The sequence below is a fragment of the Suillus subalutaceus genome, assembly GCF_016647625.1.
Source record: "Suillus subalutaceus strain FC151 chromosome Unknown DFJ58scaffold_8, whole genome shotgun sequence".
NCBI lineage: Eukaryota > Fungi > Basidiomycota > Agaricomycetes > Boletales > Suillaceae > Suillus > Suillus subalutaceus.
The window spans coordinates 504645-529321 of NW_024540257.1; the positions used below are offsets into that span (position 1 = coordinate 504645).

The window sequence follows — 24677 nt, forward strand, 5'->3', positions numbered from 1 at the left end:
TTTGAAACATACCGACAACAATTCGAAATCTGCTTGTTCGATCGAAAGTCACTGTGCCTGTCTGAGGCTACGACAAGGAATCCACCTCCAGTCCATGTGAGGATGGCATGTACAGGCCGCCCTAGGGAGTCGAGGATTGCTGCTGTGCACCACTGCGCGTGATTTACTGATATTTTATAAATATACATAAGTTGCTGTGATACCGAGCGACGACATACTAGAAACAACGACAATGTTATCGCGACTGCCAGTCTCGACGAAGATCCCGACACATCACTTCTTTGCTGTAACAGACACCGCTCCCCAAAAAATGACAGCCCAGCCGATGAATTCATAATAGTACATAAAATACATTTAAACAAGAAAAGAATAGATGGGACAAATTCATTTGGATTCCTTAGCTCTGCCACTTCACGGGAGTTTGTGCGAAGAAATCCTCGTCGCTCACCATCTCTATTCCGTGTCTGCAAAAAGTGAGATCAGCCTATCACGAGAGTATCTACAAAACCACTCACAACCCTTTCAAATGCGATCGAAGCGCATTGAAGTCCATTGATCTGAGCTTGCTCTTCTTGTTTCTCTGGCGTCTCTCCTGGTTTCCCGTTTGCGAGTCTTCCATGTGTGACTCCTTCACAATAGATTCCCCAGTAGAGACTCGCTCCTCCCCATTCATGCCAGCATCAGCTGATTCGTCAGCTGGAACGCAATGACGGCACCGATAATTCGCCTCGCTCCTCAACTTCCGTGACTTGAAACCCATATCCATGAGTTTCGCAGACAAACCCGCCTCAAAGGCACGCTCTGGCCCTTCTCCTTTGGGCAGTATAGCCACCTGCATATTATCATGCCGGTGCGAGTGACCAATCTATGCGTAGCAGTGGTGAGCGTCCCTCAATAAACAGAATCGAAGAAGAGTGACTGACGAGGGTGGGGAAGTCCATGATGATGAATGCATGTTCGCAGGAAAGACACCGAATGCGTGCTCCAAGCATCTTGACGGTATTACATGCGTTCGCATCCTCGTCGGTGATTCCGACGAGCGTCAGGAGGCGTGCAATCGCATTCGACGCCTGTGAATGTAATGGGACATAGGAGGACCATATACTTGAGTTGGATTTTTTTTTCGGAGGGATATCAAACAACGAACCTTCTCATCTTTTATGAAGCGATCGACACTCCAATCCACTGGTTTCTTGTTTTTCTTGTCATCACTGGGACATTCATGTGCGCAGACGCCTGCAAAATCGAGACATAGTTCCTTCTCGTACCGCTTCGCGACCTTCCCACATCCCTGGCACCTAAACCGCGCAGTGATCCTATCCAGTGGATGCAGCTTCATCTTGCTCGCACTCCTCCACTTGGGAAACCCAAGCAGTTCGGACAATTTTTTCCCGTGCAGACGCCATCCACGTCTTCAAATCAGCTGCGACAAGTTCTGCGACGAGGGCCGAGTTCTTCATGTCTTTTGCAAGGCCACTGGAATTGGGCCTCGAACCTGTCACGCTGCCCTGCATGGTCGTCATAACCGAAAGTTTGCGGAACTCATAAAGCGATGGGAGAACTGTTCCAGCAGACCGTAGGCGATTGTAGTATTGTTCGACGTCGTCGCGACGCTGGCGGTAAGATGCTTCGTTTTCTTTATTTTGACGGTGTATTTGCATTTTTAAAAGCTGGGCTTCGACAAGGGGCTTGATTGGAAGGAAATCTGAAAGGACAACACTAGGTAAGACTATGATTCATCCACATGAGCCTGACCACATTCGCATACCACGTAGCGTGACTTCCTCCAGCACATAATTCTTGTGCCTGTGCAATGAACCATAGGATTGAGAGTTAAACAAATCATGCTCATTCCAGCCTTCCCGGGTAGCAAGTGCCTTCGCCCTACATTTCCGTTAGACTTCTGTTGTGACAGTAAGTTGAGTCCTACTCACCACGTTTCGTTTTTTGTCTTGACGGTGCGGTGCATAGTGACATAGGTGCACTTCCACTTATGCAACGCAACTGCTAACTGAACTACTGGTCACATTGGCTCGGACTTTTGCAAAAAGTACATACCTCCATAACCTTTGGAAATCTCACGATCTGATCAGTGCATGCCTAAACGATTATGTCAGATAATTCCTAGCGATGCAAAGGTGTCCTGATCTAACCTTCCGTAGCCCCTCAGACGGAGGTGGAGATAGAGCTGAGAACGCTGCATAATCGACTCGAAAACGCTCCCACTCTGACTTCTTCATCAATATGGTGGGATTATCGGGCCCTGCAACTTCAATTAAGCCACCAGAGACTCGAGGAACGTGCGGAAAAAATCATACATATATTGTTGAGGTTTGGATCTGAAAAGCTGTGATTAAATATGAGGATGTTCGGAAACTGGAATCTAGTCACCAAAGCAATGGGCGGACTCCACGTAGGGAATCCATATCTCGTCGCGTGCATGACCTTTGAAAATAGTGGTAACATCCATAAGATATTTCCTGCAACTAGGCAATTAGTAATCAAATTTATTCATTCAATTGAGACATCTCCCACCTGATGTTCTTCTTGCAACGCGACTATTGTAGTACGATAATCGTGCTCAGCGCACATTGCAAGAAGTTGGAAGGTTGTCACTCACATCACGACATAAACGAATTCGTGTAGCAAAGCTCGCATAGAATTCTTTTGTGTCATTCTTACACACCTGCATAAACCGATTACATCACCGTCAGTCCACATTATTTCCGCTCAGGAGAACGGATTCTTGCTTACATCACAAGACCCTCCATCATACACGAACGCTGCATATGCCGCCTCACTAAAGTTCGGGGTGGGATCAGGCAGTGCATGAGGCAAGCACTTCTTGCGAATGGTGCGCCAGATGAAATCGGCAGCGGGATTGCAGACAAGTGTCGAGCACAAAAGCTTGGATGTACGAGCGACAGATAAAACATCGCGAGGAGAATTAGTATGGATCAATATTTCTGCAAGGAGCTCGAGTGGAAGCGTTGGAAAAAGGCATTGTCCTGGTGCACTTTCGGATTCTGGGAGGCCTTGAAGCTCTCGTACGGAAGTGCGACGTTTCTTCGTTAGAGGAAGAGGAAGAGTTGGAACTTTAGGTGGAGAATTGTGGTCAGTCCCGATGCTTCCACTAGGCATAGCCGCTGCTGGCTGTAGTGGCAATCAGCTTGAAGTGCCTGGGCGAGCTTTAAATGCGGGTGTGACTGTCCAAGGAACAAAGGGATCGATCGGCTCGGCTCGGCCATTTACATAAAGTTTGAAAGCCGATATATATAAACTTATTCTGTCGATGTCGATCCGTCTGTTTCTCCGACACTCGCAAGTGAGTCTTAGTCGAATCTTGGCTTTTTTGTAATCCTAATTAAATCGGGGTTAAACTTGTAAATACAAGTTGAATCGATTCGCGAGGCTGGTGGAAATTTTATCCTCGTGACTCAGCGTCATCCTTAGAGGCCCCTTTCAATCTGGATATAAGTGTCTAACAGACGAGGCCTGTTCGGCACGTCGCACACTTGTCCTTTCAAGTGAGTCTTAGTCGAATCTTGGCCTTTTTATAACCCTAATTAAATCTCAGGGGCATGCACTGGTGTTTCCGTGCTCTGTAATACAGTCTGCAGCGCTGGCAGGGGAGATCACGATCCCATGGATGGGCAAGCAGCGATTCTGCGGATCTCCTCACTAACGATAACTGCATCGACTGGTCCGGATCAGTAAGTCCTGAAGGCCGTAAATCCGATTGTGCCGTTGAAACGGTAGACGGTTCAACGGTGCAGAGCACACGTGTTGTCCAAAATTCGAGTTTCACAAACCAGAAGCGACAAAAAAATATCCAGTACGGTCCCTTGGTAAGTTATAAACTCGAGCTCGTGGCTCAACGTTGCAACAGTGAGATTGCTGTCGACTGTTGAACGTTTGAACCGCGGCAAGACAATATTAATACAGCCGGCATGACATATAGTACAGCCGCATAATTATTTTAAGTCACGGTCATGTATATAGCATAGGACCGAATCCGTTAGGACGCTTCGTTATGTTGTGCCAGCGATAAAGCTACAAGTCTTGTTTGCTCGTCGAAGGTTCTCTGAGTCAAGGTCAAACATAGTGCATACTAAATGAGTGAAACAATAATGGGTGGTGCACATGTGCTGCGCATTGCTTGTTTGTAATCTGCGCTTGATCTATGCACCCTCCTCGAACAATTCACCGATGGCCATCTTCTACCCACTCATCTCCCTAAAAGAGCCAGACCAAAGCAATCCTATTCATCAACGTACACAGAGTAGTACACAACAGAAGCAGACACAACAAGACGTAGTACACATATGCGGGGGACACTTTCAACAGCTCAAGCTTGAACACCTCTGCAAGGTGGGGTGCCTAGTTGCCAATTGGTTGAAGATCAGAAACCCGGGTGAATTCCCACTGCTGGCGGGCACTTGATTTGTCGTAATTCTCGAGTTTCACCTTATGAACGTTATGAGCAAAAGGCTTTGAAAAAAAAGATCCACCAACTTACTGCACTGTTATTTGCGCTTGGAACGGATAGCACCAGGTCCCCGTTTCCGAGAGTGAAACTCATACTGTACATGTGAGTCGTTAAATCAGCAAAGATAGGTTGCTGAGAACTACATCGGATTCTCACGTATAAGTATCGTCCGCGCGTCCAACAAGATCAACGAGGACCGACTGCCTGGTATAAACAACTGGTTCATCCGAATCCTGCCCACGTCTGCGTCAACCAACAAGCAAATGAATAAATGAATGTCGATCCAGCATACCTCGCTCGCAGTGGCAAAGCATCCATTACCATTGTCGCCGTTGACGCTGGTCTGAATGCTGACAGTAATGTTGGCGGACCCTGGCTCGTTTTGTCTCTTGATCACCCACTAGTATACGTGATGTGTGTGAGAACCAGTCACAAAGTGGGTGCGAACGCGTCTAGATACCTGTTGAGCCGCGGTGTTGTCATTGAGGTAGCCTTGGATCTGGTTGCCATCGGCGGTACTGCTTTGCGTCAGGTCAAGCATGAGGTCTCTCCCGACGTTTCTGACATTATACACTCCATCGGTGGAAAAAGGCATTGTATAAGATGTAGGTCTCTAGTAGGATGATTCAAATGAGATGAAGAACTGATGAATGAAAGGTCATAGAACGTTGGGCTTTTATACTGAGCAACTTGGGCTATTTTCGACAGATGGAGCCAAGATGGGCGGGCAGGAACACAGATATGATGGCAATAGGAGCTACAAATCTGGGTGATAAGACTGAGCGCGACAATACTAACTCTGTCCTTTGAATTTGCGTACCATTCTTTCCCAATCCTAGTAGAAGGTCTCCGCCTTGGTGCCATTATTATCACAGCCAGGATTCAAACGACAGGATAGGGGTCGACGGAGATGAAAGATAGGGACTAGTGGCAGCATGGCGGATATTCGAAGTTGTTGTGTGTCAATTTTTCCTGGCTCTCTTGTCAGGAGGTGCGTGACAGGCGTTAAGCTCAATCATATTCATTGGACCTTTAAAGTTCTTGTGCGTGATGGGCCGAACAAGTACTACATCAAGAAATCCGGTAAACTCTTGAAATGCTGAATTACCTAAAAAGCTGGGAGTAAAAGGAGCCATGGCTCACGACCGCGACAGCCCAGTGCTGATGCTAGACAGATTAATATTTGTGACGAGCTGCATGGTAGACTTCACCTTGCTCCGCAAGGTCAGGTTGAGATGTTAAAACTTATGTGATTACGTAAACTGTCGTTCAACGCTTCGCTTTTCAGCCAACTTAAACCAGGCTGTCCGATTTCTTAATGAGTGCGCCTCACCCGGCCAACCTTTCTCTGCCTGTTTATCTCAATCGTGAAGGGTTCTGTTCTTACCAAAAATTAAAATAAAATAATCATATACATAATAATGGAGCAAGGTGAAAGTCGGCAACGCCGAACCCTAGTAGTGAAGTTACGTTATAAGTTACGTGAGCACTTACTGCAATTACGCCGACGAGCGTCCAAGCCATAATTTCATATATTAATATTGGCTTCTTGGATCGCCAACTGACATATCAGTTGAAGAAGCATCTGGCACCGACCACAGTTCGCGTGACTTTGGTCCTGACAGTTTCCTTTGGTCACATCAGGCTTGCTTCGGAACATCCTAGAGAAGTACCTTATAGGCCTATCCAGGAGTGTGTAGTGCACTGTTATCATTCCGAAGTAGATCGGCTCCCAACAGGGTAACACAAGTCCCTGAATGCATCAATTACATCAGTGGCAAAAGAACTCAAGCTTATGTAAACGCCCATCGTCGAGCTACCCAACCAATACTCGATAACCACATTCCCCACTTGGTGCTGCTAGCTCTGATGCCGCCCAACTCGAACAGAAACCGCCGCTGCTCCCAATTCTGCGCCCAACCCCCACTTCTCGAATCTCCATACACCAACTTGGCTTCCTCATCCTCGTGTCCCACTCTCTCCCTACAGAACTTGAGTTAGTAGTGTAGCCTCTCCCTGACAGTATTCTGTTCTTTACATATATATCATGAAATTTTAACTATCAACCAACTTAAATTTTCGTGTCTTTTGGTTTACTGAGTGAGCACTGAGATGAGGATACAAAATACAAATTATGACTACCAATATTTGACAGGGATATGTATGTATTCTACATACTGACTAGGGTAGTATACACGAGGTGGGACTGTAAGGGAGGATAAGAAAAATTCACGATGCAGTGAAAATCACTGGAGAAAAAATACGAAGGCGCCTGGCGCCAGGTAGTGGTAAGGAAGAGGCAACGAGGATTGATGGTACTAAGTAGAGAATGAGGAAGGAGATGTCGACGACGAGCGCGAAGGGGATCTGGCGCTAGATCTTGACGCGGACGTGCCGCCTGGTCGTGATGCGCTGTTCTGAAAAAAGCCGGCCGCGACGGCACAACTAGGCTGCAGGTTGAAGGAGCGCGCGCGGAATTGGTGTCAGGGGTCATAGGCAGGATGCAGAGAGGTAGTGGCATACAGCTGTGCTGGGTTTCCTTGGACTCGGTCCTCGGAAGTCATTCTCAAATCTCGGCGCCACGTGATCGGCACGTCGCGTATGCCTCACGGCTCAGCGCTCAGCGCTCAGCATCCAAATTCAAACCCAGTTTTACCAGTCCTCTATCGAGATTCGACGGCTTGCCTCATAGAGGGGCTAGTCACCAGTCTATGCCTCACTGTGCATGTGATCGCTGGTGACCGTGACAATGGCTACACACTAAGTAGTAAATAATGGGTGGTGTATACTGGTGTATATGTGCTGCGCATTACTTGCTTGCGTGATCTGCGCACCCTCCTCGAACGGTTCACCGATGGCCATCTTCTACTCACTCATCCCCCTAAGAGAGCCAGACTAAAGCAATCCTATTCATCAATGTTACACAGACTAGTACACAACAGAAGCAGACACAGCAAGACGTAGTACATATGCGGGGAACACTTTGCTCAACCTTAAACACCTCTGCAAGGTGGTGCCTAGTTGCCAATTGGCTGGAGATTAGAAACCCGGGTGAGTTCCCACTGCTGGCGGGCACTTGATTTCTCGTAATTCTCGAGTTTCACCTTATGAATGTTATGAGCAAAAGGCTTTGAAAAAAAGAACCACCAACTTACTGCACCGTCCTTTGCACTTGGAATAGATAGCACCAGGTCCTTGTTCCCGAGAGTATAGCACATACTGTACATGCAAGTCGTTAAATCAGTAAAAATAAGTTGCTGAGAACTACGTCGAATTCTCACGTAAAAGTGTTGTCCGCGCGTCCAACAAGGTTAATGAGAAACGCCTGCCTGGTATAAATGACTGGTTCATCCGAATCCTGCCCACGTCCGCGTCAACCAAAAAACAAATGAATAAATGAATGCCGATCCAGCATACCTCACTCGCAGTAGCAAAGCATCCATTACCATTGTTGCCTTCGTTGTTGGACTGAATGCTGACAGTCATGTTGGCGGACCCTGGCTCGTTTTGTCTCTTGATCACCCACTAGTATACGTGATGTGTGTGAGAACCAGTCACAAAGTGGGTGCGAACGCGTATAGATACCTGTTGAGCCGTGCTGTCATTTGGGGTGTAGCCTTGGATCTGGTTGCCTTCAGTGGTCCTGTTGCCCGTCAGGTCGAGCATGAGGTTTCTGCCGGTGTTTCTGATATGATACACTCCATCGGTGGAAAAAGGCATTGTATAAGATGTAGGTCGCTAGTAGGATGATTTAAATGAGACGAGGAACTGATGAAGGAAATGTCAGAGAACGCTGGGCTTTTATACTGAGCACCTCAGCTATTTTCGACAGATGGGGCCAATATGGGGCGGTAAGAACACAGACATTATGGCAATAGGAACTACAAATATGAGTGAAAAGACTGAGCATGACAATACTAACTCGGTCCTTTGAATTTGCGTACCATTCTTTCCCAATCCTAGTAGAAGGTCTTAGAAGGTCTCCGCCTTGGTGCCGTTATTATCACAGCCTGGATTCAATTGACAGTACAGGGGTCGATGGATGAAAGATAGGGACAAACGGCAGTGCGGCGGTTTTTGTGTGTCAATTTTTCCTGGCTCTCTGGTCAGGAGGTGCATGACAGGCGTAAAGCTCAATCCTATTCATCGGACCTTGGAAGTTCTTGTGCGTGATGGGCCGAACAAGAACTCCATCAAGAAATCTTGAAATGTCGAATTCCCTAAAAAGCTGGGAATAAAAAGAGCTATGGCTCACGACCGCGACAGCCCAGTGCTGATAGGCTAAACACGTTAATATTTGCGACGAGCTGCACGGTAGACTTAGTTATAAAAGTCACGTTATAAGTTACGCGAGCACTTACTGCAATTACGCCGACGAGCGTCTAAGCCATAATTTCATATATTGGCTTCTTGGATTGTCAATTGATATGTCAGTTGAAGATCCAAGAAGCCAAAGCATCTGACTTGTGTCCTGACAGCTTCCTTTGATCGCATCAGGCTTGCTTCGAAACATCTTAGAGAAGCTACCTATAGGCCTATCCAGTCAGGTCCACCGTCAGATGTCCAGCGCATGGTCACATTACAGCGGCACTCTCCGAGTCTGGCCACAGCACTCCGACTCAGCTAGCATCGACCTGCTGCAAAAGTTGTTCCCATTTACTCGCTTCAACTTTCCTGCCAATGGACCCAGGGTGACCATGAACACCGTGCTGCTTCCCGAGCTGCACACACTCCCCTTCAGTGTCCTCCTGCTGTCACCCTTCCCTGCACTACATTTATGTGATGTCATAAGCCAACATGTACCTTAGTTCTCAGCCAATAATTTCCGCTAGAAGGTTCTGCATCGAGAACGTCTGGGAAATGGACACTCTAGCCCAGGGTAAGTCTGTCGCAGACTCGGGTGTGCCTAGGCTCCTGTCAGCTGCTCGGTTGAATCTGGTCGGACGTTCATTATGTTAGGCGTAGCCCCTGGAATCGAACATGTCATATAGTAAAGGCGCTGATGGCCTAACAGGGTGAATGAGTGACAGCAGGCGCAGGAAGCATGAAAGAACCAGGCGGTATTACGGCAAGTGTGGGGTACATGTGAAGGCGGCCAGATCCATGATGCATGACCAGTCGGAGAGGTCACGAACAGAGCAGCTGAGTAATGCATCACTCAGTGATGACTATACAGGTAGAGCAGAGCACTGGAAAGTATGACGCATCATACATACTACAAGCACATCGTTCGCCTGCGGATGATGCCGTCAATAGTTGTAGATTGGCAAACTCTGTTACAACTTTTTTCTTCGACGTTGCAGTGGTGAACACAATTTGCACGTCCGCCGACATAAAAATTTCGAATGCGCAGTGTACAGTTTCCCATTGGTGAAGCCTTGAATCCATGTGGAGGTTGAGGACAGCTTTCTGAAGACCGTGCTTAAGAGCTATTGGAGGCGGTGGAATGAAGCGAGTTGCCAAGTGAATTGTTCAGAATTGGTGGTCCAGCTAGATCTATCAAGAGGTGATGCGAGGGAAGCAATGGACCTGAACGCTGAGCGGCTGAGCTCCGTACGAGGAGGTATTTCGATGGACTAGCGTTCAACTTCAATGTCAACGAACGCCCTGCGTTCCTAACAAATATAGCTTTTCTGTTATCAACTTGTTGCATTAACCTGGAGGGCAGGTAAGGTCTGGTTGCTCGAACTCAGACAAGGATAGACAAGCCAGCCATCTAAAACAGTGTTCTGCCGGTCAAGTCAGTGAGCTAAAAGGTCCCACAAGTACTGCACAGCTGTTGACCGCAATTCGTGGGAAAGTTGATGGAGTTCGTCGTTTTCTGCCAATTCTGAGACTGCAACGTCCGAGTCAAGAAGCGGCTTAAGTGCCAGTAATACGATGGGAAAGCAGAGCCCTTGCAGAGCCCACTGAAACAATTGAAGACTCGGATGCTACATTGGCAGAAAGCAAAGCAGCGCAGCATCGCCTTCGAGAGGCGAGGGATAAGTTAGCTCGCAGAAAACACTCAAACTTGTTGAAGAGGAAATGATTTCCTCTGAGGAAACGATGCACTCAATGTCTGCCACTGATTCATTCACCCGCATTGTCATCAGCGAGTTACTCGACTGTTCTCGCGCTGAGGAATAGCCAAGATCTTTTCTATAAAACGGCCATTCGGGGTTCAGATGCCGAGCTCGAGTTGTATGAGCTTCTTGACTTAGTAGATACAGAGCCTCGGAAGGAATCGAAGGTCCGGAGTTGTTGATGATGAGTCTTCGATAAATAAATTTATTGTTGTTCAATGTACCATATACAATGTACATCGTGTACGTACGTACGCTGCAGAGAGTAGCAGAAGACGGATATGTAGAAGGGAATATCCTAGATCTAGAGACTTGCAAGTACTGTCAGTTAAAGTTTCGATGGCGTTCACTCAGCTTCGTTGTCCAATCATAACACAATTTGTGATTATCCCTGTCAGGACTTTGCGCATTAATTCCTTACGTTCTAAATATCGTAACGGCGCTCGGTCGTAGACGGGCATGACCAGCTGTCTAGCTTGGTCGCGCCAGTCCCCCGACACTTACATATTTTCTACAGAACCCAATTGCAATTTACCGGGGATAACTCGCCTCTTGCTTAACTTTATCCTTCCCTATTGCTCGGATAATGCCGTTTGCCCCGTCGTGTCTCTGGCTGTAACCGCGCCATTAGTCTCAATCCCCGCTCGTGCCCGGTGACCCCTTCCATCGCACAAACCTGTTTCAACACTTCACCCACCTTCTTTCGTTACGCTCTTCGACAACCTTTTCTCGCTCCTTGCTGGTTCCCTGCCCCGTCAATGTCGCCTCGGCTATGCTTCCGACCGAATTTTTTTTTGTCTCCAGTAGCCAAGACCCTTATTATTGTGGCTATAACAACTATAACAACGTCTGCCCTGATTTTGTGACTGCGCCCACATCGTATTGCTACTTTTGTCGCCACTCACCGCAGTATGACTCTCAGTAGCACGAGAACTCCGCACGTGGAGACAGTGACCGACATCTCGCAACTCCAAGTGACTCAATGGGTCAATCAGCTTGGACCAGATCTCTTCATCTCACCTGCAGGGCGGTTTCGTGAAACGTACAATCTCATTACGGACATGCCTGTGGGTGCCCCAGCACTTGGGGTACACGTTCTTTCGGGAACATCCATTAGTACACGCACCTACCAAATGCTTTGATTCCCGAAATTGCAGGAATCACGTCGAACGCAGACAATGTCGCTGGAAACATCTTTGCGAGGGAATAGACCTACTGCTAAAGAGTATATCTGTGTATCTGTATGGGTTCTGGAGGATGAGTTATTCAGTGTTCGTTGGATTGCAAGAATATTCTCAGTTGTATCAAGTGACACCCAGCTGTAGACTGGGAATAGTCTGAATCTAAAGAATCTCGCCGCAGAAAGAAAAGTGCAAACGAGCCGGAGTCGCGGACTTGCCCCGTGAGCGGCGTTACTGAGATAATTCAATTATAGGAGCAAGACAGGAAAGGAATAGACGCCTGCGGCCTATAGAACGGATTTGGGTCTCGTGTTGCTGTTACGAACACAACAGAATTTCTGGAATTCTGGCACTAGGCCTTGCCTGGGCCTGAAATTTGAAACGTTACTGGCACATGTTCACAATGAGGGAGTATTACTTCACGCACCTTCGATTACGGTGACCTGCAGACATCCTTCACACAAACTGCCCTTCAAGTTCACTTTTACGAGAACATGAGTACTAACACGAACAAATCCTCTGCTGCGGCTCCAAAAGCCTTCCACATACACGTGATCCATCCAGATGCTGACAAGGAATTCCAGTCTGTAGCAGCTTCCAGTGAATGCCTCAAAACGCGCAAGAAGCATATTCTCCTACAATGTACACAGTGCCAAACGACAGTGGAGAAACCTTGGAAATGCTCAAAGGTATGTAGTACTCGATTATGCGCGGGTGTTCATCGAGGTCACATATCGGTTTCTAGTGTAAGAGTGTCTGGTATTGCTCAAAAAAGGTTGCATTTGCGGCTAATTGAAACTGAAGTCTGAAGCGCTGACGTCGTGTCTAGTGTCAAAAGAAAAACTGGTAAGAGTGCTGGCTATGATTGGCACGAGTCAAGCCTCACTGCAGGCTTGGACTCGACTCGCGCTCGTTATGATAGGCCAACCCACAAACCTACGTGCCACGAAACCGATCGCTCATCTGGGTCACTTAAATTCATACGAATGTTCATTTCAAACCCATTGCTCATGGGGTACCTCAAAGTTAGTATTATCATCGACTGTGGCCTACTCGACAATCTCGGGATCGGATTCGACGTGCCGTTCATAGCACGTGTTGACATTGGCATCGAGCCGAGTGACATTCTTGATTTCATTGGATTGTATCTCGATGACAGGTCCATCGGGGAGAAGCTTCAAGGGATGGTGCAAATTAACGCCGTCACTCCATGGTACCCGAGTCTGATGCGCCCCCTCACGCCGCAGCGGCTACACTTATGGCGTAAGGCTCGAGCGAAGTATAACGCAGAGGGTTTCGCCAAAGATCCTGTTGGACTCGTAGACTTCGTCGATGGTAGTTGTACGGGGGATTGGAAGAACGGAGTAACCGTTGGTTTACACATCCCCACCATTGCCCTTGACATGGCGAGGAAACGTGAGCCCTTCGTACGTGTCTCTGCTATCACGGGTGTTCAGTTCGAGCAACCTATGAGCGCTGTGGCGTGTCTAGAGTAGGTTATCCGTTATTATTTCTTGGATTTTTGCGGTGGAGCCCCTTACCATTACCTTGCATAGGTATATCAATGTGCATATTCGGGGGGATAGGCAAAACCAGTTGCGTTTACGGACTGCGATGACAGAAGCAGACAAGAAAATCATTCGCGCTGCAGGTCGCAACGAGGGCACATTTCCCGCTCGTATTCTCAAAGGGAAGATGAGAAGAGAACACTTGTATGCTAATATCCCTGAACTCCACAAGGGTACAGACCTGGGGATAAAAATGTCCATGAGCCCAGGCCGCCAATGTTTTATCTATTATTGTTTGCCTTTTTTTCTTATTGTTTTGCTCATCTCCTTGCTTCACATTCTGCCATTAGTCCACAACGTATGATCCTTGTACCCAATGCCCATTTTATCGTGGTTTCTGGTTCGTCTTTTACGCATTCTCCTGTGGTTGTGAATTATGCCTCTGTCGTCTCAGCTGTTCGTATTCTACGATTAAATCGCGATATGCATTATACTTCGTCTTCGTCTCTTCCAACCATTCCTCAGTTAGTGCCGCCGGTTGCACTTTCCGTTTTCGACGAGTTTGGTGATGTTGGCTCGTCCACCGTGATGTCTAGAATCCTACTTAAATTCTTTGAGTATCATCGAGTTTCTACAACGACTTCCCATTTCTCAGGCTTCAGCAGTATCCTCGTGGAGTACTAATGCCCGTTTCTGTGCCTACTCTGAGGCGTATCTTCCGGGCCGCGTGACACATGATCAATGAAGTGGCACGAGCTCACAATATACATACTAGTGTCTCACACATTTCGCGACATATTGCGAGTCCACGTTTTTTACTTAATATATATTGATTGCCTCATAGAGTTGAATGTATCTAGGCATTTGCGTGATCGAGGCGTGATTTCGTAGATGAGCTTTCTGCTTGAACTGTTTTCTCGCAATGTAGTACGCGTCCATATTGTCACATCAGGTACCCACTAAAAAGCACCTGTACCTCCTGAGCAAGCTTTCCAGGGTCCACATCGACACCATTCATTGTGGCTCCAGAGTCCGTGCTGACAGTTGTTTCCCCCTCCCCACCTGCGCTTGCCTGAAGGAGAGGCTTAAGCGACTCCCAAAACTCCGTAAAGTCCATATCAGCGAACGCATTCGGTGGAAAAGAACCTTCAAGATCCAGGCCTGAAGATTCGTCCAAGGTCAGCAACTCGCCCATGCCCGTTCCACCATCATCATCCGACGAAAACCAATCCGAGATCGAAGACGGCGGAAGCTCGCTTGCGTCCCCCGGTATTCCATCCGAGTCGCTAAAGAACGCGTCGCTGTCGATAAATTCTTCCATGGAATCCTCTGTGGAAGGAAGTAGCAAAGGACTTGTAGGCGGGAGTGGGGAAGAGGGAGGAAGGGGAGATAGAGGTAACGTTATGTTGTCTTCGCCAGTTTCGATGGCGTCCGCCGTGTCCTGCTGCTTGACCGCTGGAACATCTAGCCCCTGAAGCGCATCGTCGAGTTCCCTGCCGAGCATATCTTCTTCCTCGCGGTCGACGGGCTTCTCGACTGACTTGTTAGCCCATTCGAGGGATGAGCGCGGTCTGAGTCCGAGTCGTAGCGGAGACATTTTCATAGATGGTGTGCGAAGGTGGATAGGAGAAAAGACAGGCTTCTTTCCCGTACGTGAAGGTGTGCGGGGATGGGAGGTAAAGTGCGGCGTCCTTCCAGCGCTACCCCCAAAATGATTTGGGAGTTGGGCTGAACAGTGGTGAAGCACCGTCAGGTCCAAGGCTTCGTGGCGTAACACGCAAAACTGATGTCTTGCGCGGAGGTGTGCTGGGTGCCGGAGGTGACTCTGACACAGGGGAGGAAGGCGAAAGGGGAGACGATATAGATACGTTGGATGCAAAAACAGGCAAGGAGAGTGAAAGAGCACTCTGCAGACGCGGCATGGTTGCCTCTTTAGCAGGTACGTGTACCATCGTACTAGAGATATATCCGTCCTCCGAAGACAGGTCGGTCGGTGCTCTGGCACCTTGTTGCCAACATCCTGGTTTCTGCGATCGCCGTCCAGCGCGTTTCTCCTTTTTCTCCTGCTCCACCAGTGCCATACGTTCTTCAGCCTCCTTCGAGAGCTTGGGTAGGGTAGCGGTACTCGTACGTGCCCACTCTGGTACGATGAAATTCTTGACGGGCTTTACAGGTGCCTGCGTCGAATGCGGTATGGCGAAGGAGGACTGGGATTCGGATACAGAGCGGCACATCGGCCTGGAAGGAGATGACCTTGGACGGAAAAGCGAAGAGCTGGTGGCCATTTCAGACGATACACTTGAGTCAAAGTCTGAGCGAACGGTGCGGTGATGGCCTGGAGGAATTGTTGGTTGGGGCACTTCAAAGGAGCCCGATGTTCGCCTGGATTCCGGCCGAGCGTGTGTGCGTTTCCTTCGTGCTTTATTGTTTTCCTGTTCCGCCATGAAATCACTGAGCCTGCGCTTGCGAGTCACTGGGGATGAATGTGTATTCTCTTTTCCGCCAGATGGAATGTGGGCACGACGCTGGCGCAGAGGGGTTGTTTCCGACTCATCCGCAGTGGTCGTGACTAAATTGCTCGAGTCCTCCCTTTCCACCCGTCGTCGGAACGCAGTCGGATCCACGTGCTCTTTTTCCAGTATAACAATATCGTCATCATGATTGTTCCGCGAGACAGGCTGCAGCGCGTGGGACGGTTGCTGCTGATTTTGACTTTGTGCTGCCAGCAAATCCCTAAGTGCATTTAGTAGAGCTGGGCTCGGCTCAGATCCCGACGGTGTCGAATCTACCGTCGAAAGAGCTGCCAGAAGGGCTGTATTGTTTCTCCCAGTAGACAGGGCAGACAGTAATGTAAGTAAAGAAGTAGGTGTATGGGCAGGGGCTGCTTCCACCTCTTGCTGCTGTGGTCGTACGAGCGGCGCGCATATAAATGGTGGTGCTGCTGGCCATACATGAGGTTTTTGTGTTTTCGATTGCTTGGGCTTCTTCTTCGTCCCCTCAGGGCGGCCCCGACCGCGTTTGGGAGGTCCGATGTAAACCTCGGGAAAATCGGCGGATCTGGTGAGAGGTTTCCCTTGTTCTTGTGACGACGGTGGGGCTTCGGAGTTAGTGGGTTCGGCAGGTGTAAATGATTTATTTGGGTGCGACGTCTTGGGTGGCTGGCTCCAAGATTTTAGAGCGTCGGAGAGGTGAGATTTCTGGATGTGTTTAGTCTGATAACACTATCGGTCAAAATCGGATGCAACGAAAGCTGTGAATAATTACCTCTCGGAGAGCGAAGACCACTTCGAGGGCATCAAGGCCGGTGCCAAGCGTTGTAATTGTACCAGTAACTGTCACGCCGTCTGATTCGTCGGCTGTGAGCGCCCACGACATCAGCCCCAGCGCAACGGCCACTCCTCGCGGTTGGGCTGCTTGCGAGACTGAAGCAGACGCCGCGTTCGATTGGGAAAAGTCCACAGGGGCTGGCATGGTTTGCGATTCCAATGGATCCAGGACGTATATAGAAAAGTCCCTGGAATCATCCAGGAGAAGCTCTGGGCTGCCAAGCGGTGGGTCCATGGAACGAAAGTCATACGTGAATACATACCTTGAGTTGCAGATAGCATTTAAGCATGCTTTAAGTGGTGCCAGGCCGTACTGCGCATTTGCAGCAGATGGAGATGGGCAAAGAGTAACCTGCACAGAAGATGGGGACCGTGCAAGAATGTATTGAGGACAGCTGTTGACTGTGTAAAGCACTCGTACTGATACAGGTCAATTATAAGGAGCACCAGACTACGCGCAATGAATACATACAAGGTAGCTGGCGCATTGTCATCGTCTCGTTGGCAGCAAAGACTTACAGAAAGTTGTAGACAAACGTCAAGACTCAAGAGCTTGCAGTAAGAGACAAATTTGGCAGTCAACAATATTCAGGCCCAGGCGCGCTCGCGTCGCATAACACCGTGACTGTGACATCACCCGTGACCCGACGCGCCTCGAATCTTGCAATCTTGCAAGACTGCAGATATCAGCGGTGTCCGGCACTCCACATAAATTTTTGAGCCAGTGGACACCTACACGTACGTTCTTCTGGAGGTATTTTAACCTTATTTCGACTCAGAGTCAATGGCAAAATTAAAATTGACAGGACAGGTCGGTCGGGCCATCCTTTATCTCCTCCTTGGACAAGGTCACTTGATGGTTATATACTTGGTCACGGGGGACTCCGACAGTCTATTAATTCCAAGTTAATTCTACATACGTAGAAATCATCCTGCTGGATGAGCATCGTGCCTTCTCAATTGATCACTTGATTGTGACGTGTGACGTGCAGTGCATATAAGGTACAGTACGGATCCGTGGTGCCCCCTTAGCACAAGCCCAGGAACTTAATCTGTAATCGCCCCAGCCTTGGCAATGGCAAACACCTAGCTTGGTCACAATTGACCGCGCCTCAAATGTGTACAATCGTCTTTCATATTACCCCATAGGTCACCACATGGATGTGCCTCTCTTCGATGCGAGTAGCAAGGGCGCAAATAATTATCCTGAAATGTTCTTCACTCAGCACAAGTCCATGTGACAAAAAGCAGTAAATTTCTGCATTAACACAACAGTATCATATAATCGGGTATGGATGAATGTACTGTAAGGACGCGTGAGCGAGACACGACCAGGAACCAGTAAATAAATACACACCTAAACACACGAGAGAAGAGATAACTTGGATTGATGATACAATGGAGCGCGAAATGGAGGAAGGGGCAGTATATGCATGCCAGTACTAATAGTGTGAGAACGCGCGCCGAATGGATGAGAAACTTGTGAATCAAAATGGACCAAAAAAAATAGGACTTTGCACAGAAATTTACCAGCGAAAACAAGGGAACATCCAAGGGGCCCGACAACTGTTTGGCTGGCACACGGAAAATAACGCTAGCTAGACACGGAGCCCGATACCACTAGTCCCACTTCCTACCACACCCACCCCGCGAAGGACATCGGCAATAATATGCCGGGGGCGAGCTAATGACAATGAGGCGTGACGTCTTTTATGCAGGGAAGTCGAGAGGTTCGGCGAGGTGGATGGTGAGGAGTGAACAAGTGAACGTGTGGAATTATGTGATGCAGAACCCTTTGGCGTGTGAAAAGAAGTGGACACGGGAGTACAGGCAGAGGAGGGAACAGTGAGTGGTGGTTGCTCTCTATCTAGACGTGCACCGAGCCCCTCTGTCCAAGTAGACGAGGGCATTGAAATGGAGGGAGCGCATGTGGTCTGCGGCGATGGGGAGCGACTGAAAGGGCGCGCGGAGATCGAGGCAGCCGTGGCAAGGACATGAGGCGATGGTGCACGTGGTAAATTTTCATCGGACTCAGCTGTCTTTGCAAGTGAAAGAGATGAAGACGACCTTGAAACAGGTGGTACAAGGAAGTGGCCTTTATTCATCTTTGTACCTAAGCTGACCGACGATGAATTCGACGGCACTGGGCTCCCACTCGGCCTGCCAAGCCCGATGCACGATGCAGAAGCAGACGGGCTCGGTGCTGGGGATGTCCCAGGCGACCGACGAGGCGACGGGAGAGGGAAGAGTTGGTCTTCGTCATCCTCGGCATCATCTTCCTCCGGTATCCGAGGAGTAGACGGCACAGTGAAGTTCGGTATGCGCGGTGGCGATGACGAGCGCTCCGTATTAACCACGACATTCTCTCCCTCCTCGTTCAACCATGTTGGCGCCGTCACCAAGTCGATTGACCGCCGACGCTTATCAACCTCATCCACGCTGATCGGAGCACTACGACAGAGCCCAAAGGATGCAGCGGCGACGCTCCCTTCGACTGTGATGGTCCGCGGTCCCTCATCTGCGCTAAGAGAGCGCCGTCTGCGTGCGGACCGAGAGAAGTGTTCCGTCCAAGTATCTCCCTGGGACAAAGACGCCTCCGTCACAGCTTCACACCCCGCGCAGCATGGTCGCAGTGGAACGGTGATGAGATCTGAGCGAGAAGGCGACAATGACGCTGTGCGTGTTGGGCGTCGTAGACTCTGGGGAGACCTGGGGACTGCCTGTGAGATAGCAGAAACACCAGATGGAGACCGTTGAACCAGACAAGGGGAGAGCGGTTTAGGGCCTGAATTACGAGTACAAGTGGGAGATTGCGCTTTACTGGAGAAACTGTCCCACATCTCGGTGTTCAGCCGTGAATTAGTTCACTAGTAACCGGTAGACTGACCTAGGAATTGGAACTCGCAGAACGACATGACTATCTTCTGGCACGAAAGCATCTGTTTCCGGAGACGATGACGGCCCGCCTGAGTTCGACGAACGCCTCTTCCACAACGGCAAAGAATAAGACTTTGTCACCATCCTTGGTAGACGGTGACGGGGAGGATACTTAGGGATGAGGACGCATTGGTCGTTGAAGCGCACGCTCAGCTGGCAATGTTCGTCGTTGGCTTGTGAGCAAATATCCAAGGGAGTATGCCTGCTCGTCGACATGGTCATGGTGGTCAAAAAGAAATGGTACGAAAAGATGCGACGATTATGTATTTAGACCGTAGGACCATTCATGGTCTCCATCACGGCTCATAAAAGGGTCAGACGACTTTTGTGCCTCGGCGGTTATTAATTTGCCTAAAACGGATTATTGGATTTCTCCACTTGGACTGTTGCCACCGGCCGCTGGCAGCGGGTAAGTACAAGTTATAACGTTAACCTTGGTCCTGGTTTGCCAGGGTTTGCCACAGGTTCATCATTTTGTCCAACATCACGGCGGCGTTGGCAAGCGCTCGAACAGACTTGAACGAAGGCAACTTATTGCGAGCCCGAATCCGGCGATCTGCATCATGATTGCGAAACACTAGTACTCAGGGACCCTGCCTAGGCCTTGAGTGCGCCAGCTGTCACAAGATCATGCGAGAACCTGCGAGGACACGCCGCGTGTATAAGTAGACCCAATGAAGCTCGAAGCAGAGAATCGTGCGAGACAGAACCACATTCTGAGTTTTATCTCTAATCAGTGCCTTACACTGTGTTATTAGCCTATCAATATCTTGTTCTCAGAACAGCTCAACGCCCAGCTATATCCTAGGATATCCCTTATCAACGCATTGACCAATGGAACCAGTCACAGACTAACTTATAGTCCCCATGTTCTCTCCCACTCCCTCAAGGCAGTCCGTCCCTCTTGCCCAATCACATCCAATGCCCTATCAACATCCATTTCCTCAGTCTTCTCAGCGCCAATTGCCATCCTCACACAAAACAGGCCATTCAAGTCCGTCTGCGTAATTGCAATATCGCTCCGCGCTGCAAGCCGTGCGTAAAATGCCCGGTTCAGAGCATTTAACTCGAGAGTCGTGAGGTGAGGATGGGACTTGGGCGCAAGCCTGAAAACTGTCAGTGCCAGGAACGGTTTCGCAACGAAGCAGAACTGATCAGATTCTCGGATGCGCTCTGCGAACCGGGCGTTCAGTTTAGTGCACTGGTGAGGTAAGACAAAATGTCAGTCATTGTAATCCACCATCAATACTTCACATACGTCGGTTATATACTTTTGGAACCCATTAACCCCACGGGAACGGAGAACAAACCAAAATTTAAGCGATCGGAACCGTCTGCCGAGGCCAAGATGCCAGTTGCGGTAATCAATGACAGTGCCTAGACAAAGCCGACGTTCATTTTGTCAATAACATCGACCCAAGAAATAAACACCAGTGGCAGATACACACCAGCATCCCCCTGTTTCGACCGCAAAAACTCAGGCGTGATGTCTAGTGCATCGGTCAAGTGTTTCCGGTGTCGTACCCACAAACAGGAGGCATCGAAATTGATTAGACCCCACTGCAGAGTATCAAAATTTCAGGCTCTAGGCTGACATTATGAGACAGGAACAAACCTTGTGGAAATTGGTACAGAATGAGTCTGCATAAGTATTGACGGCGGGAAGTTGGCATGCCTCGCGATATTCAGGACACACAAGTGCGACGCCTGCCCATGCGGCATCGACATGTAGCCACAGGAAAGGGTAATGTTTCGCTGCGTGTAGAGATGAGTTCTAATCAAGACATGCAAGTATGTGTATTCGCACCAACGTCAGCAATCTCGCCGAGCCGATCAACAGCACCGGAAGACGTTGTCCCAATCGTAGCGACTTACACAAACGAACAACGTGAACTCCACGATATGCAATCCATTGGTAAAACATACCTAGGATGAAAGGGTGGAGCCCAGCATTCACATCTTCCTTCAGCGCCACTTCTAGCGTCTCTCCACGCAGTGCAAAGTCATCTTCTGCTGTCACTTCCAGTGCGCGCACTTTCAGACCTAGGACAAGTCCGGCTTTCTTCCCTAGCGAGTGCGTTTGGGTCGTAGTGTAGAGCACAAGTTTCTCCATAGCCACGTGAGGATGCTCACGAATATATCGCGAACGTGCGGCGACAGCTGCAATCAACGCAGAGTCAGATGCTGATGTCTTGTGCATGGCACAGGGATCAGTAAGATTTGGTGACGGGGGGAGGGAATGAGAAACACACCTGGATGACACCACCGCCGACCTCAGTAGTGTTGTAGAACGACTTGTCAAGTCCGAGGATTTGGGCGGTCCAGTCCATGACTACAGCCTCTAGTTCTGTGCATGCGGGACTCGCAGACCACTACAACAGTCACAAAGATTGTGGCAGACTTGGGTGGAGAAAACGCACATTGAACCCCGGGGTGGAGGCGCTACACGCATATAGTTCTCCAAGTATGCCTTCGAATGTACATGCCGTAGGGAAATAGGCAAAGAACGAAGGATGCTGCCAGTGTGTCAGGCCTGTCAATCCGAATGAGGTTGGTGAATTTGTGGAAAATCAGAGTCAATTACCCGGAATGATGTACTTTTGATAGTCATCCGCGATGAGTTGAAAGTCCTCGCCCTCTATGGGGGCAGACGCTGGAATGGGAATGGTCAGACGGAGAGCACGAGCCAGAAAGGAAAGTAAACACCTGGGAGTGCCCTTCTGAGATACCCTGGCTCAACCTGGGACGAAACAGGCTTATCCCTTAACGAGATATAGTAGTCGCATATTCTGTCTATGGCTTGATAACCGGCTCTGCGGAATCTGTGGTATGTCAGATATGCGTAAATACCATGAGATTAGGAAAATCAGTGCAAAAGACATACTGCTCGATATCCATGGTGTGACGGCGTCAAGAAGATAGTGATTAGGTTGGGTTAGGTGAGTCGTTCACGCCATCTTACGAATCGCACGATTGTCATACTGGACGGAAAACTTGAGAAGATTCGCAGCCTAGCGTCCGAATTGAACTCCCGGCACGAATCGATGACCGTGAACTGGGCATTTGACTGCATATGAGATCAAACCTCCAGCTGAGGCTTCGTCCATACTGACGGCCACTGGTTCTGGCAGGGAGGGGGAGGTGAGACTTTCGTGAATCGTGATTCGTGAGTTCGAGTTTCGCACCCTCCGCCAAGTCCGCGGTTGTCACAGTGGCGACAGGCCACGGCAATCGCAGGTTGGGTAATTATCAAGTAATTATCAACCAGAAATTTGGCAGCTCTCAAAACCAAAGAATGTATTCACAGGAAATTCCTGCGAGGAATCCTCTGATCAGCACGGAGGTCAACACCCGGCAATTATGACAGCAGCATTTTCGCTGCTGTGTTGGAAACCTTGTTGTTCATCTACAGATATCTTGCCTGCGCAACCTTCGCCCATTTCTTCTGCCAGCGAGTCTATGGCAAAATCGGACCACTTGCTATGTATCCTCAAGTTTATTTACAAGCAAGAACACTTCAATTTTACTGGACTTACGCGTTGATGAGTGGCCTGGTGTACACAAATGGTATATCCAGCTGATGCGGCGGCAGGGGAGCTTCACGAGCCCGACTAGCTGCTGGAGTGCAAGGGGAATCGATTGCGACTATGATGATTGTTTGTCCAAGTATGAGCCAGCATAGCCTGAGGCCAACATTGGATGCCGATTGGTAAGTACTACTTACTCGGATCCAACGAACTCCGAGTCGCAATTCCACATCGTTGACCGGACTACTGGTTCGCACTGTGAGCCAAACTTTTGAAGTTCACTTCTGCCCACCCCAATTCTATTCCATTCGTCTCGCGGTAACACTTGCAAGTACTACGCGGCACTCCTTATACTTGTGCTACTGAACATATTCGAGCACGTGAATCACCCGGAATATAGAAATTCGTGGTCTTGAAAATCCCTTGCAGCGCTTGCTAGCACATGCAAAGCCTTCCGCAAGCCTGCAATGGATTTACCTTGGGCTGACATGGATGGAATAGAACCAGGCTGTGTTACGAGACTGTATCCAATGATATATGGCGGCAATGAAAAGGTGAGTGTGGACTATTTGCGCTACGTCCTATATATTCAATTATTTCATAATATAGCATATCGTTACGCGTGAATTCTCAACGTAGCCCCTCTGTCCTGAAGGGCAGCACTTCTGTTCTCAAATTGACGATCCCTTATCTGAGCACGAGACCCGTCGGTTTTCCGCCATGCCGCTCGTGTGCGATCAGCGCTCGATTTCCATAAACCGCGACAGCCATTTTCACCTCATCTCAGTTCTTCCTATTGAGACATGCATCTTCCCCAGACTGCTGTCATTATCAGTGATTAAAACTCTACATCCGAACAGATACTTGTATCTCTTCCTATCCCCCATGCTGCTTCCTTGTGTCTGAAAGGTCTTATGGTCCGTTATGCTGCCTTGGAGGATCCATCACGTGAGGTGTCCCACTGTCTGACAGTACTAGTGCCCGTTTGTGCAAGCGGCTGTTGGCTTCAGTATTACCATTCTTGCGCTATCGTTATGGTATCGTTATCTTGCACCTTCAATTCCACTTACTTCACTTACTTCTTGACTCCCTGGACTTCTCGCACCATGCGAACCCTACCGCATGTCGATCCTCCGACCCAATTAGCACCATACGACTCTGTCGATCCTCCGGTCCTATTGGCTAAGCGTTACCGTTCGTACTTTACATCGTCGTGTCCAGGTCAACACCTCAGTATTGTTTCCTAACAACTACTGAGGTGTGCGTGTTCGTATCTCGTACCTCGTACTCTCACTCATTGATGTATACTCTAGCTCTTCGCTAGTGTATAACGGCTTGTAAATCTGCGTTGTCCACCGCTCGACTGGGCATGATGGAAGGACCTCTCTATGCTCACTACCCCCCTCACAGCGCGGATCTCACAGCGCGGATTCATGACAGTCCTTTACCCGTTGAGCAGCGGCGATTTCAATCTCCCTCACGGTCATAGCTCCTTCTTTCTCGGTAGACAGCGCAGCATACATTATCGCAGTCATGCGTAACTTTGAATTTCCCTCGCTGAAGGGGGTCAAAATCAATGTGCATACTATGCATAGGGCAGAGGCTGAACTGCTTTTGCGTGCACTGTAATAGTGCAAAGCATGT

General features: G+C 49.0%; 9 protein-coding genes across 9 annotated transcripts; 1 reads left to right on the forward strand and 8 right to left on the reverse strand.

The window, feature by feature from the left end:
- Positions 1–9: 9 nt before the first annotated feature.
- Positions 10–3215, reverse strand: DFJ58DRAFT_762568 (uncharacterized protein). Its single transcript, XM_041388561.1, has 14 exons — positions 2755–3215; positions 2621–2686; positions 2536–2558; positions 2392–2480; positions 2319–2339; positions 2154–2263; positions 2059–2100; positions 1935–2011; positions 1769–1884; positions 1383–1705; positions 1148–1357; positions 924–1070; positions 516–865; positions 10–464 (listed from the first exon to the last, which is right to left on the reverse strand). The coding sequence occupies exons 1-14, from the start codon at positions 3139–3141 to the stop codon at positions 398–400; spliced, it is 2028 nt and encodes a 675-aa protein (XP_041249385.1). The 5' UTR covers positions 3142–3215; the 3' UTR covers positions 10–397.
- A 1029-nt stretch (positions 3216–4244) lies between these two features.
- On the reverse strand, positions 4245–5347 carry DFJ58DRAFT_470976 (uncharacterized protein). Its single transcript, XM_041380536.1, has 6 exons — positions 5310–5347; positions 4950–5254; positions 4782–4889; positions 4646–4722; positions 4520–4583; positions 4245–4467 (listed from the first exon to the last, which is right to left on the reverse strand). The coding sequence occupies exons 2-6, from the start codon at positions 5082–5084 to the stop codon at positions 4381–4383; spliced, it is 471 nt and encodes a 156-aa protein (XP_041249386.1). The 5' UTR covers positions 5085–5254; positions 5310–5347; the 3' UTR covers positions 4245–4380.
- Positions 5348–7506: 2159 nt separating this feature from the next.
- Positions 7507–8209, reverse strand: DFJ58DRAFT_722600 (uncharacterized protein; the record flags this gene model as incomplete). The annotated part of the gene is made up of 5 exons (XM_041384903.1): positions 7507–7593; positions 7645–7708; positions 7771–7847; positions 7907–8014; positions 8075–8209. 5 exons carry the CDS (start codon positions 8207–8209, stop codon positions 7507–7509), a joined length of 471 nt encoding a protein of 156 aa, XP_041249387.1.
- A 1032-nt stretch (positions 8210–9241) lies between these two features.
- DFJ58DRAFT_762576 (uncharacterized protein) lies at positions 9242–9778 on the reverse strand. The gene has a single exon (XM_041388562.1). The coding sequence runs from the start codon at positions 9642–9644 to the stop codon at positions 9396–9398; it is 249 nt and encodes an 82-aa protein (XP_041249388.1). The 5' UTR covers positions 9645–9778; the 3' UTR covers positions 9242–9395.
- Positions 9779–12480: 2702 nt separating this feature from the next.
- Positions 12481–13747, forward strand: DFJ58DRAFT_762582 (uncharacterized protein; the record flags this gene model as incomplete). The annotated part of the gene is made up of 5 exons (XM_041388563.1): positions 12481–12510; positions 12565–12577; positions 12600–12603; positions 12658–13227; positions 13292–13747. Coding segments are annotated over 5 exons (933 nt in total), but the record flags the coding sequence as incomplete, so codon positions are not given.
- Positions 13748–14186: 439 nt separating this feature from the next.
- DFJ58DRAFT_910835 (uncharacterized protein) lies at positions 14187–17136 on the reverse strand (the record flags this gene model as incomplete). The annotated part of the gene is given in 5 exon segments (XM_041395205.1): positions 14187–14971; positions 14991–16464; positions 16508–16784; positions 16833–16989; positions 17042–17136. The coding sequence occupies 5 exon segments, from the start codon at positions 17061–17063 to the stop codon at positions 14187–14189; spliced, it is 2715 nt and encodes a 904-aa protein (XP_041249390.1). The 5' UTR covers positions 17064–17136.
- A 558-nt stretch (positions 17137–17694) lies between these two features.
- Positions 17695–19843, reverse strand: DFJ58DRAFT_677523 (uncharacterized protein). The gene is made up of 2 exons (XM_041383146.1): positions 19457–19843; positions 17695–19398 (listed from the first exon to the last, which is right to left on the reverse strand). Exons 1-2 carry the CDS (start codon positions 19726–19728, stop codon positions 18168–18170), a joined length of 1503 nt encoding a protein of 500 aa, XP_041249391.1. The 5' UTR covers positions 19729–19843; the 3' UTR covers positions 17695–18167.
- Positions 19844–20362: 519 nt separating this feature from the next.
- On the reverse strand, positions 20363–22404 carry DFJ58DRAFT_722604 (pyridoxal phosphate-dependent transferase; the record flags this gene model as incomplete). Its single annotated transcript, XM_041384904.1, has 11 exons — positions 20363–20707; positions 20765–20883; positions 20955–21066; positions 21122–21261; positions 21314–21376; positions 21433–21697; positions 21759–21878; positions 21927–22039; positions 22091–22159; positions 22213–22328; positions 22391–22404. The coding sequence occupies 11 exons, from the start codon at positions 22402–22404 to the stop codon at positions 20363–20365; spliced, it is 1476 nt and encodes a 491-aa protein (XP_041249392.1).
- Positions 22405–22850: 446 nt separating this feature from the next.
- DFJ58DRAFT_837159 (uncharacterized protein) lies at positions 22851–23265 on the reverse strand (the record flags this gene model as incomplete). Its single annotated transcript, XM_041392350.1, has 3 exons — positions 22851–22986; positions 23043–23189; positions 23231–23265. The coding sequence occupies 3 exons, from the start codon at positions 23263–23265 to the stop codon at positions 22851–22853; spliced, it is 318 nt and encodes a 105-aa protein (XP_041249393.1).
- Positions 23266–24677: the final 1412 nt, after the last annotated feature.

Coding starts and splice junctions, on each gene's coding strand:
- DFJ58DRAFT_762568 (XM_041388561.1), bottom strand. CDS start 3,141: ATGCCTAGTGGAAGCATCGGGACTGACCACAATTCTCCACCTAAAGTT. Junction 2,481..2,535: donor CGTTGCAAGAAGAACATCAG/GTGGGAGATGTC, acceptor GCCTAGTTGCAG/GAAATATCTTATGGATGTTA. Junction 1,885..1,934: donor AAGACAAAAAACGAAACGTG/GTGAGTAGGACT, acceptor ACGGAAATGTAG/GGCGAAGGCACTTGCTACCC.
- DFJ58DRAFT_470976 (XM_041380536.1), bottom strand. CDS start 5,084: ATGCCTTTTTCCACCGATGGAGTGTATAATGTCAGAAACGTCGGGAGA. Junction 4,723..4,781: donor GCTTTGCCACTGCGAGCGAG/GTATGCTGGATC, acceptor AGACGTGGGCAG/GATTCGGATGAACCAGTTGT. Junction 4,468..4,519: donor CAAGCGCAAATAACAGTGCA/GTAAGTTGGTGG, acceptor AACGTTCATAAG/GTGAAACTCGAGAATTACGA.
- DFJ58DRAFT_762576 (XM_041388562.1), bottom strand. CDS start 9,644: ATGCATTACTCAGCTGCTCTGTTCGTGACCTCTCCGACTGGTCATGCA.
- DFJ58DRAFT_677523 (XM_041383146.1), bottom strand. CDS start 19,728: ATGACCATGTCGACGAGCAGGCATACTCCCTTGGATATTTGCTCACAA. Junction 19,399..19,456: donor CTGCGAGTTCCAATTCCTAG/GTCAGTCTACCG, acceptor GATGTGGGACAG/TTTCTCCAGTAAAGCGCAAT.